At 39.8% G+C, this 12398-nt stretch overlaps 1 protein-coding gene across 4 annotated transcripts in view; it reads left to right on the top strand.

The window, feature by feature from the left end:
- The window catches only part of LOC114932676 (Protein tyrosine phosphatase 99A), a 277310-nt gene that overhangs the window by 210937 nt on the left and 53975 nt on the right, over positions 1 to 12398 (top strand). For all 4 annotated transcript variants that reach the window (XM_029304992.2, XM_029304991.2, XM_029304993.2 and 1 more), the window contains exon 4: positions 1114 to 1237. In XM_029304992.2, the coding sequence (XP_029160825.1) occupies positions 1114 to 1237 (124 nt within the window). The remainder of the gene's footprint in view (positions 1 to 1113; positions 1238 to 12398) is intronic.

Raw genomic sequence — 12398 nt, 5'->3', positions numbered from 1 at the left:
TTAACAATATTTAATTAGCTTTTCACTGGAATTGTTTTTGTAAAATAATAACAAGCTGGGTATATTAATTTAGTTTTTGTGTTTTTTTTAAATATTGTTTTTAATATCGATAATTCTGCGGTTCTTTCTGACAATGAAAATACAGCTTGTTTTTTTTTAGATAGAAAATTTTGTGCGATGTATTTTTTCCTAATGAAAGTTTGATCGGAGGTTTAATTATCGAACCGTCAAAGCAGACGAAAAGCCGATCAAGTGAGGCACCTTCGTGATTACGTAGTATCTCATGCATCATACGAAAGAGGCGTGTTTGTTATACACCGAGTTGGTTTATGCAACCATGTGAAATTACTATGTTAGACTCACTTACGGTTGGCTTACGTTTATATCCGGATTGAGGCGCTTCAACAGTTTACGTTAAATATCTCAATAATTTAGTTTCGCTTAAATCTTGGTCTCATGTTGGTTCGAATGCGAGCTTGAGCGTAAATAATCACATTCATACAAGTCAATCGCAATTTATTTTTGCTCTATATTGAATAGACTTAATTAATCAAGTATTATTTAGTATATAAGTATTACTTAATAATTATAATCTCGATGACATAATAGTCAATAATTTTTAATATTTATTTAATTTTATCTTATCTAATTATAATATATAACGCGTTTACAAGTGTCAACGCAATCAATGAAACATTTCAATTTTATGACAAGAAAATTGCTTCAGATATGGTATATATATATATACATATACGGATATCATAAGAATCCGTAAAGTTGTTACGTGTTTGCGTTTCATGTCGATATCGATGCCTGTAAGAAATATCAGTTATGTGACTCTAACTTTCGACAAAATAAATTTTAGCGTAAGGAGCTAAAGCGAGTTAGCGTTGTACCTTAGACGGTATATATACAGCTGCTATAACCACTTCAAAATCATGTCTTCCTTAAGTAGCCGAGGCATAGTGCACGAAGTATACTCGTTTAGTCAATATTCGCGCCAAGATTCGCATAGTTTGCGCGACGAAATCATATATAAATCGTAAAATTAATTTCTATACGATTACAAATTGCAAGCGAGTTTTTATTACAAGTGATATAATTTGTTTTCAGATGTGCCTGATCCGCCGGAACGACCACTTGTCATAAGTTACACGTCCAAAGCTGTGAATATATCGTGGGCACCTGGTGTTAATTCCCACAACACTCCAATTTCGCAGTACGTCATCTACACCCGGTAAGTCCGTTAAATATTGACTCGCAAAAAAAAAAAAAAAAAAAAAACAAACCCTTACTCAAGCTAATTCCGTTCTCGCGCGCTTGGAATTTACTCAGATAACTCCGATAACACAAATATTCCACACCGAAGGCGCGCGCAGTTTCTTTCAAACGAAATAGAAGAGCAGAGTAATGTAGACATGTAGAAATTGACAGTATCAAAGTTTAGTCTCCGTTTAAGCCTCGTTGTCATCGTCGCGAATTTACTTTACACACGCAAAAATTAAAGTGAAAAATTAACTCAATCGATTCAACAACTAATCTCCCTCCCTCTTTTCATCTAACGTCATTTAAGAAGTTACGCCGTAACGTCAGTCACTAAACTTTACTGTTGATTTCCGCTACTGTCGCTTTTTCGCGGAAGTTGAGCAAATTGCTACGTCGAAGTGAATTAATGTCGCTTTTTCTCGGGGGGGAAAAACATTTTTAATAGGAAAAAAATCTGAGAGATCGCCGCGCGCACGCCTATATATGAGAGATACGGAAATAGCTTGGTCTACATTCGAGTAGTTAGATCTCCGATTATCTCACGGATTTGTACGTCGTGGTAGTATACCGGTTCTCGAGATCCTCTCGCGTAGGGCGAAGGAGCGAAAGGAGAAGAAACGGATAAAATAAAAGGAATTACCTAGGAGGATAAGAACCGCGACGTCGATAAGCACCCTTTGTTCTCTGTCGCGTCTCTCGGTCCCACTCTTATCTCTTCCCCCTTTCGCCTTTTTCTCTAGGTCGCCCGATCTGTCCCTTGACCCCACGACCGACTCCAACTTTTCCCGCTGCTCCGACATCTCCTATCCGCTTTTCCCACGAATTTTCCCCGACGACGATTCGATACCGCCGATGAAACCAGATTTATCAGTGGCGGCACATTCGTCGTAATAAAAACGAGGAATGAAAACAAATATGATATAATGAATATAAAATAGTAGAATGTATGTTTGCGCTATTGTGCAGAATATAAACAATGTAATATGAAGTGAAATTTTTTTTCATGCACACACACACACACACACACACACACACGTAGGTACATATGCTCGCGGAAGTTGCATTTCGCGAATATGGAAATTGCGAGTACGGAAAAGAGAAATAATATGTATAAAAAATTAAGATAGAAGAAAAAAATAATATTATTTTTTATATTCTTTTTTTTATTTTATTTAACAATAAGAGGATTACAATCGCTTTTTAGGACCGTAGGATTTTTTGTCCGAATATTTCTCGCCTTTATAAAAGTTACACATATAACTCTTTGTTAAAAAAACCCGAACTTTTTCTTTATTCATTCTTTTATAACGGGTTTAATCGATTTTAATATCGATATTGATATTCCCTCCGCAAATGCCAAAGTCTTCGAATCCGAAAATCAATTACGAATATCGAATTGCGAACGCACCGAAATCCAAAAGAGCGCGCGCATATAAAGCTTCCGTTCAATTCGAAAATATCGATCGATTACCGACACATTCGTGGAGCCGAATCTGAGCCTGCAACTGCGAACATTTTCATCCGGTCGAAAGGGTTAATTTGCGCGCGATGCACTGTGATCGGGCTCGTCGTGTTTCGATTTCGTCGTAGCGGAGGATCAATTTAAGCGATAGACCGTGCAAATCTTCCTCCCTTTATCTATATGTAACATTTTCGAAAGAGAACAAAAATGCTTCTTGGGGTCAATGCAATTTTATTATTAAATCTTCATATCTCACCGTCGTTTAATTCGCTACGCAACGCTACGCGGAGCATCGCGGTTCTCTCGTTTCCTGGGAAGGAGGAAACGCAAGAGTACGAGCGGATGGAATTCTTAATCAAGTTTTCATCTCTAGTCTTTTTTTTTTTCTCTCTCTCCTCTTTTACGCCGCTTTCCCTCCCGCGCGTTTTCTTCCCTTTCTTCTGGCCGCGGAGCAGACAAAACCTGAGAGTAGAAGTTGTAGGAAATAATATATCAGTCGGTGTCGTTATGGTCGCCGAATATTGAAGTTTCGCCCCGCGGACCATTTCGTCTTGGCAGGCCCTTTCAGAAAACTATCGTAATACCTCATAGAACTTGGAAAATATTAGTTTTATAATAAAGTTCGGTCAGAACTTTGTTGAACGGTGAGAGACGAAGAAAGAGAGAACGCGTTGCATAGAAAGAGAGAGAGAGAGAGCTGTTCCGTTCGGAGATTATTAATCTTCCCGGAAATCAACCGCCGTTTTGACGAGGTGCTCCTTACAATGGCATCTCGCCCGATCTTCCGGCTGGAAATGACGTCGACACGTGGCCCACGCCTTCCGATAATCACGTCGCTATCTCTCGTGAATCTTTCCAAATGAAACGTAATCTCGCATATCGAGAAATATATATATATATGTGATTTATTTTTACACGCGCAAGCTAAACAATGTGTAGAAATACATAGAATATCGAATGTCCGTTACGTTCATTTCTGCGGACAACTATTTGTATAAAAACCTGGACGACCTTGCGAAAATCCATTTCGTTATTTCCCGATCTCTCTCTCTCGATATTTGTGGTAAAACCTGCATTCGCCGCATATATACATATGTATTGTATATGCGTGTGTACGGGTCGAATCGAAAAACATTTGCGAAGCCTAAATGTTATACACGGCCAAACACGTTTTCAATTTGCCGGTGTTGCGCGATGTGCATTCCGTGCAAACGACGACGACGACGTCGTACTCGAACAACATACATCCGAGGCTAAAAACCTGGGTTGCACTCTTTCTCGCCTCCTCTTTCCCACCTACTCCCACGGGTCCTCGCGTCACCGATCATTTATCTCCGTAATATCAGAAAAGTGGCTAGGAATAAATGCCGCGAGACCGCGTTTATTAGACGGGACGGACTATCGATCTTCGCGCGTTCCCCGCGGGCGGCCGATCAATTTTCCCGGGATTCTTCCGCTTAATCTTCCCGCGCGCGTTTTGTTAAACGTATTACAAAATGGAATTTCAATTTCGCGCAAGCGAACCTACTCTGACACGGAGGAGCTACGCGCGCTCGGTTATGATCGCGAGTTTTAATTACTTTTGTCTCTCTCTCGCCGCTTGCTTTTCGAAGCTTTCGGGAGGATCGACTTTTCCTTCGTCTTTCGTTTGGAACAAATCGAAGGGAGAGAAACCTATACCCTCTTGCAGCTACCACGAGCGCAAGCTGGAGGCTGCTGCAACCCAACGTGCATTTAACGAGCGTTAAATGAGTATTTCATTGCACGTCGCGCGAATAATAGCTCGGAAAACGTTTGAGTTTTTGCCGGACACTTTCATTAAATTCGACGATTAAATTCGAGATAGTACAAAGAGCACCATTTCGCGACCGCGTTACTATATATCATTTACGGTATATAGCCTCGCGTATATTTGAGAGTTTGGATTTGTTTCGATAGGAAAAGTCGGAAGGTTAATTTTCACGGGTACGAACGTCATTTATAGGTCTCTGTGAATTCTCTTCAAAGATTCTTGCCACGGACTTATTTTTAATTTCATGAGATGCAACTGTGTTACGAGAAATTTGTCAGAGATGGAAGAGATATGTATGTATTGTACATATATGTATAGTATATAGAGGGAAAGAAAGAGAGAGATGAGATAGTGTAATATTCTTTTGGAAATATACCGCAGTTTATTGGTACGTAGCTTTATATATTATATACGTTTACTTTATATAGATTGGCAGATAAATCTTTTTATCATAAAATGCCGTTTAAATTAAGAGTGAAATTCTAACTTGACGGACAATGCATACTAATGATAAATATCTCTGATAATTAATTATAAGAAAATTGGTACACTGCCTCACTCTATCTCTCTCTCTGTCTCTTGTCGGTCTCGGATGAGAGAAACTAACGACGAAACGTTATCTCTTTCACCAAAGACCGCGGATTAAATGCACCATATCAGCTCAAGTCGGCCGTGAAAGTCCGGAATAAGCAGGCAGGATTAATTAAGACCGGCACAAACGCGACCTAACATAATCGGCCGATGTTTAACTCTGTGCGCCTTAATTCCGGAGCCGTAAACCGTTCCACGGCATCGTGAATAGTAATGCGAAATACGTGACGTCGTTGATCACGTGGCCGTAGATTTCGTCTCTTGTTCGCCTCCCCGAAATCCCACCTCTCTTCGGCCATCTCGACGCGAATTTTGCAGCTGACGTCGGATTAAGGACTCGAACGTATGAAAAACATGTCGCCAATCTCGGCCCGACATATATAACAATTTCCGCATTTATATACGTACATATACATACGTATGTTTGGGTATAACGGATTAATTCATAACCTGCATTTCCGCGCACTACTTGATTAGTTTTCCGATAAACGATTAATCCGATCACGAGTGATATACGTACCACAATTAGCGACAACCGAAACTGTGCGCTTCTAATATATAAGATATATATTCTTCGACATAAATAATTCGCGGTGAATAACGCGCTTAATAATCCATTATTTCTCTTTAGCTCCTCCATAATATTAAGTGCTTTCTTATCTAATTTTACAATGTGCTATTGTAATCTTTACTCTCGTAAGATTGATTATCCTTATACTTGTTTTATACTTCAATTCAATGTTAAATTCGTTATAACATTTTGATGAATATAGAAAAGCGGTTGGATTCTTGGGGGAAAAAAAATTCGTGTTTCCCGTTTCAACAAAATGTCGGCTAGAAAGTAATCGATATTCGCGTTCCAGTTTGAAAAAAAATGAAGGACACGCGCGCAACGTTGTATAAAATTGAAAATATGTATAAATGTAGGATGCAAAACCTTTCAAATTATATTATGCTTTAATGTGGTGTACGCGAGTCGAAATATAAAATGCAATATAATTTAAATATTTCACTACATATATACTCGCGCGTTTGCGACGTACATTTTGACGGCAATGCTTTTTGTATGCGGTGATTCAGTTTACCAAAAATATTTTTATCTAGTTTCTCGCAATCAGAAATTGTGCAAAATTCTGTAAAACACATTGGCGGTAAAATGAAAATTACTTCCGGATATATAACCACGCGATGGAACGAGAGAGTCGCTATGCGCTTTTTTCCTCGATCCACAAGTATCAATTACGTTGTCATTGAGAAACCATTGGCTTCCGGTTTTAAAGTGCGTCTCGCGTTGTTATAAAATTCACGGGTGCTTTCGAGAGCAAGATTAATGCGGTCGGATGAAACCGAGATTAAAAGGAAACATTTTGATCCTTGCCGAAAATCTCACGGGAAAATCTTCTTCCGCCTCCATCGCGAATCTTTTTATCTTCCACGAGGCACTTTGCCCCGTCGGTCGGGATGTAATTTCAGGAATTGTGTTGCTATTGCTATGTTTATGTTGTATGCGGATACTCCGTGCATTCCGACGGCTTAATCGGCCATTGCGAAGATTAGACAGAAAACTTAATTATAAGGATCTTGATTGGTTGGATCCTCCGGAGGATCGCTCCGTGAAAAAGACAGGGATTTTCCGCGCGATAACAATTCTTTTTTTTTTTTTTCTTTTAATTGCATACAAGGCGCCGACTTCAGTATCTCTGGATCATTTTCGAAATATTATAAAATTGCGCGTTATAAATATCTTGTTAAAAATATTTTGTTAAAAATTTGTCGATATTATTTCTCTAATTCACTACTGAGCGTATAATCAAAATACTGACTTCCGACTTGATTTTTATTCTTGAAATTGCACATCTGTGACGTTCAAATAACTGTTCTGTGCTCTAAATAACGAATGACTTGTGGTCAAACATTTATTAAAACTGGCACGGAGCAATCCCAATGAGTGTGCAAAAAGGAAAATCGTGAAACTATGACCGAATTTTTCTCCGCTATATCGCGAGATACATGAATTATATACGGGTCATGTCGCTTCTCTATTTGTACATGCAGTGTCAACGTTTTGAATAAACAAGACCTTTTAATTAAGCGCGCTTCCAAGAGGCTGCACTCGCGTTGTGGACCCTCAAAGACGTTGCCGGGATTCTCTCTCTTTTTCTCTTCTCTCTCATGCGCGCGTGCGCTTGCTCGAAATGATTTAAAACTGAAGTATATATATATATATATATATACATATATATACACATATATATATACACGGGGAGAGTAAAATATGCAAAAGCAAGGCGAAACGCGCGGCGCTGACCAATTTCACGGTTGCCAAAAAAAGACAAAGTCAAAAATTGCGCGCGGAAATCCCGGGACGGCGACGTGGCAGGTGGCCGGGGAAATTCATGCGGCAAAAGCCAACGGCGCTCTTAACGTCTCGTAACGAACAGCCATGAAAGATACGAAAGGGGGCCTCGTACCCGAAACGACGGGGCGATCGGCCGGACCGAGAACGGGACCGAGATTTATTGGCTACGGCACGATTTATTTGACACGTTTAAATGCCTACTTTATCGCCGCTGGTCGATGGGCCACACATTCTCACACACGCACACACATATATATATATCTAGTGTTTCAACCTCGCTCGGTCCCATCCTCGTTTCCTCTCCTCGACGATTTTGCGCACCGTCCACTGGCCGAGATTTTTAAGGTGTTTTCGCACACGAACGATGCTCCGCGAGTCCGATTACGCGAGTGGGTATCCATGTAGTGGTGATCGTGCAGAATTCGGTGCTTTTCTCTTTTTCTCTCTCTCTCTCTGGAAACTTTTCCGACGATTCGGATATTTTTGGTATTCCCCACGGACACTTTTCCCAGTAATGCTTCTGAATGAAGCCTGATAATTCGGCTAATTGCTTTAATCACTTGGCTATTATATCCGTACTATTACGTAAAAAGAATTTTCAAGTATTTTAAGCAAAAAACAAACCGCGTATTATATGTTCGCGTATGAGCGTATATCATTTCTGTAATTGATTCTGCTAAAAAAAAAAAAAAAATAAATAAAAAAAGTATAAAATTATTCCCGCTTTTTAATTTTGTCAGCGCGTACGTTGAATGAATCTTTGATTTGTAGCTTCATGTCATATTTCGGCCGATCGAATAAATAGAGAGAATTAAAAATCTCTACGATATTTCATCCCCTTCTCGCTCTCAATTTGGAAAAAGAGTCGAAGATTGGTTAAAGGGAAAAAGCTCGCGCGATTTGTTGTAGAGTTCCCATACGCGTTTCCCCGAATCGCTTTAAACGTGTACGTGATATCCTCGATTTAAGGGCCTGGAGAAATGTGATAAACGTTCAACGAAGGTTCGATTTTCGCGTTTATCTAACTGCCACGGAGGGGGTTATGTCCGGCGTGACTTTTCCGATCATCGAGTCACCGACTTTATTATCAGCGCGTCGGCACTAAATACCGCCGACCGAAAATCGATGATGCGATAAGCCAACTTGACCAGATTCGTTTGCATATCTGCGGCACGAAATGGCCGTGCGGCGAGAGCAGCCGTTTTGCGCGAACGTATTAATCCGCATATTAACTCTTCGTTATATGTTATATATATATATATATATATAAAACGCAGCGCAGGACGACGGTATGAATCATATAATCGGACGGTATATTTTAATCTCTTTTATATTTGATAATACATATACGCATATAATTGTTGCTTTGGCGCGCGCGTATTTATATATCGAGGTTTAATCTTTGAAAAAAAATTATTCCGTATCAAGAAACACTTTTATTATATCGCGTTTCTGTTAATTGCCGTGCGCGCTCTCTATCTCTGTAGCACATATTCGCAGATACGCAATTTTCAACGTAACGTGTAACATAAGCGGTGCGTTTATTTGAAGTATAATTCTAATTTAGAATACGCGTTTATACAAGTTATATATAATTATAACGTTTCTCCAACGCGAAAGCTCTCGCAAAACCGATACGTATACATATTATATATGTATATATCTTATTTAGGCAAATCTCTCGATTTGTGCTGCAGCAGCGGTATCGTTAATCTAATGTATCTTGCATATTACGCTAAAATGCTGCATCGCTACCTTGCTTTTGCTCGTGGAAAATTCGAATAACGCGCATCTCTTACACAGTTCGGTCACAGTGATTTATATTAGCGGCATATTAGAAATGTGTCATTCTCGTATATGACGTGAAGCGAAGGAATGCGTGCAATCTTTAACGTTGCATGTGCACGTACACAATGTAATGAGATTCAACGTAGTTGTCGAAATTAATTTTGCGCGACCGACTTTTTATCATGTCTTACAAGACTATTTCATGCGATGCGATGTGATTTATTTTCATTCCGCCGTTGAAATCTCGTTTCCCGAGATAAGGCAATAAAGTTCCACCATTATCGTCGATCTTATTATTCCGCTAGAGAAAACTCACTTCTACATTTTGAATACGACAAATCTGTCTTCTCCTCGATTAATAAACCCTTCGAAACATTACACACACACACACACACACGCGTGATTCTTCTTATGACCTCTCTGTCTCTTCCTTTCTCGAATCGTAAATTTCATTACGAGAAATTTCTATTGTCTCGTCTATTCCGCGAGCGTTAAACCCGTTATCTTTATTACCGTTATCTTCTATATATACACTAGTATCTTATCTTCCCTTCCAGTGCAGTTTTTAAACGACGTCGCTTGCATTAATCTGCGCGGATTATCCGCTTGTAAGGTACTTAACGAATTTCGTGGATTCTTAGGCGTTTTCGAGAGAGAGAGAGAGAGAGTTTCTAAATTCAGCTTCATGGAGCACGCGATCGTCCGCCTGGAAAGGACACCGCATTTAGCGGCTTGGGTGGGTGGTGGAGGAGGATTCGGAGAAATCGAGTATCTTACTCAGCGACGGACGGGTTCGCCCACGAATCTTCATCGCGGTCTCGTTGAAATTCGAGATGATGGTCGACGTCGATACCGTTTTACGCGGGTGTAGCGCTTGCCTTACGGTGATTATCTCTGACTGGTTAAGCTCCGTGGCGGGAAGCTCTCCCGAGGATTATCTCTCTGTCTCAGCCTCTATACACCCTTCAGCCGCTGTCGATATTTCAACGGTCTTATCTACTCCTTTGGGATACCGGTTCGAATTGCCCTCGGCCCCTTTCATATATACACACATATATCTATATATTGTATATAATATATATATATATTGACTGATTATACATTGTGCTGTTAATTAGATTATACTGTTAGAAATTCTTAAAAACTCATCTCCGAGTAGATAAGCATATAATGAAAGTTTGGCAAACGTCCCAGCTTTGCGCCAGAAGTTACCTCGCCATTATTATAATAAAACGAGTTATTGTGATACCGAGAGGTATTTTTAAAATGTTTCGCGAAAAAATTTAATATTTTTTCTCGCAAAAAAAAAAAATATAATTTTGATGGATGGATTACATCAGCTTTATCTTTTTAATATAAATGTAGCAATTTACTATAATGAAAATCGGTAGCATTTTCGAGCTTCGCGCTAATCGCACTTTAATTTTTAGATATCAATTAAAGCGCAGTATATTATATCATAATTCTACTTATTAACGTAATTTTCACATTATCTATGATTCGTTAATCGCCGCCATTTTCGAAGGGGAAAAAATGTAACGAATAATATAATTATCTACGGAACTCGCGGAAGAAGCGAGCTAGGTGTTAGCGTGTCTGCCGGATAATAATTGTCATTAACACGGAAATATGTGCTGGAAGTAACCCGCCTGGTCCCCCTTTTCTCGGTAACTTCCGCTACGTTTTTTCGATCTTTCCCTTCTCACTTTTCTGCCCGAGACCGTCCGACATAAGCTCGCTATCTCGTCGGGTCCCTTAGCGCTTGCGGAATTTACGCGCTCTTGCTGAAGTTATGCGTTTTTAACGAGGGCAGAGGAACTTTCGCGCTCATGGATCCACCGCGTCAGTTAATTCTCGCCTCGCGCGTATCTTAGTAGTCCGCCGTATAATGATGATAACCGACGCTAATCGAGAGAACAATGTGATATTGTCGTATAGATTTTCTTTACCATCTCGCGTGACACGCACGATAACGCGAGATCTTTACTCATAATTTAATCAAATGTCGGAAATTCGCGTGCGCGTGTTTTCTTCCGTGCGTTATAATAATAATGATTCTGCGATTAAAATAATTATAGAAAAATATTTTAAACACACGTATCGCATATATCGCGTCTCTTCGCGGTCTAAATAGCCAATTTAGTTGGCGAACGAAAAAGGACGCTTTTATTTTAGGCAATTTTTATCGTATCTTTTTTTATTATCTTTCCTATATCGACATATGACGATATTACAGTGGATATATTTCGATTCCAATATCGAGTTAAATGTCGCGCGTTTGAACAGTGTACGGAAAAAAAAGAAAAAAAAGAAAAAAAAAAGAACGACGTTCTTTAAAAGTAACGTTCTTTTTCCCATTTGTCCTCGTCAGTTTCGCGCGGGAGTGATTTCGCGAGGGTAAAAACGCGACGAACGTTTAATTATCCCGGGCTGACTCGCAGCGTTCTCAGATTAGGTAGCTTAGAATTAAGGGACACGGGGGTTTCTAGACTTTAGCGGACTACGGACACAGGGGCTTTCACGCTCATCCTAACTACTATACTCTGTCGCCTAGCAACCAGAAACCGTCTCGTCGCTCGCTCGGCTTTTGCGATTAATCCATTCGAAGTGCAGATTAAACCGCCGCGTTACTTTCTAACCGCGAGCGCATGTACGATCGCTCGTCAATATTCGTAACTTCCGTTAAAGTTAGAGATCACGAACGGCGATTCCCCGCACGAGGAAGTTGGCAGAAAGTCACGGCTCTCGGGGCATCGAGAAAAGAGAAAAACCTCCTTTTTTTTGTACCTCCCACTCCGGCATAAACGAGAAGGAATTGCGACTCCCTTTTACGACTATATTAATATTAACTGTATTAATTTGTTTCTACTTATAATATACCGGATGCTCGAAATATTTCATAATTATGAGTGTACAAGGAAAATTTAATTAAGATTCTCCGTCATTGTCAGAACACACATATACACGCGCGTGTAACCGTGGCGTTCCTGCACTTAACACAAATATATCCGACACACATATTCGCCCTCTGATAAACTGACGGAAATGGAACTGCCAAGCGAGAAGCAAGACGGAGAAGTTTGTCGAACATATGGGACAAACAGCTGTTATCTTTCGAACGATATTATACAAAGATGCCT

The sequence above is a fragment of the Nylanderia fulva genome, unplaced genomic scaffold (genome assembly GCF_048542155.1).
Source record: "Nylanderia fulva isolate GAGA-0341 unplaced genomic scaffold, ASM4854215v1 Scaffold22, whole genome shotgun sequence".
NCBI lineage: Eukaryota > Metazoa > Arthropoda > Insecta > Hymenoptera > Formicidae > Nylanderia > Nylanderia fulva.
The sequence above is the reverse complement of the archived record's forward strand: the minus strand, read 5'-3'. Positions and strand labels throughout refer to the sequence as shown.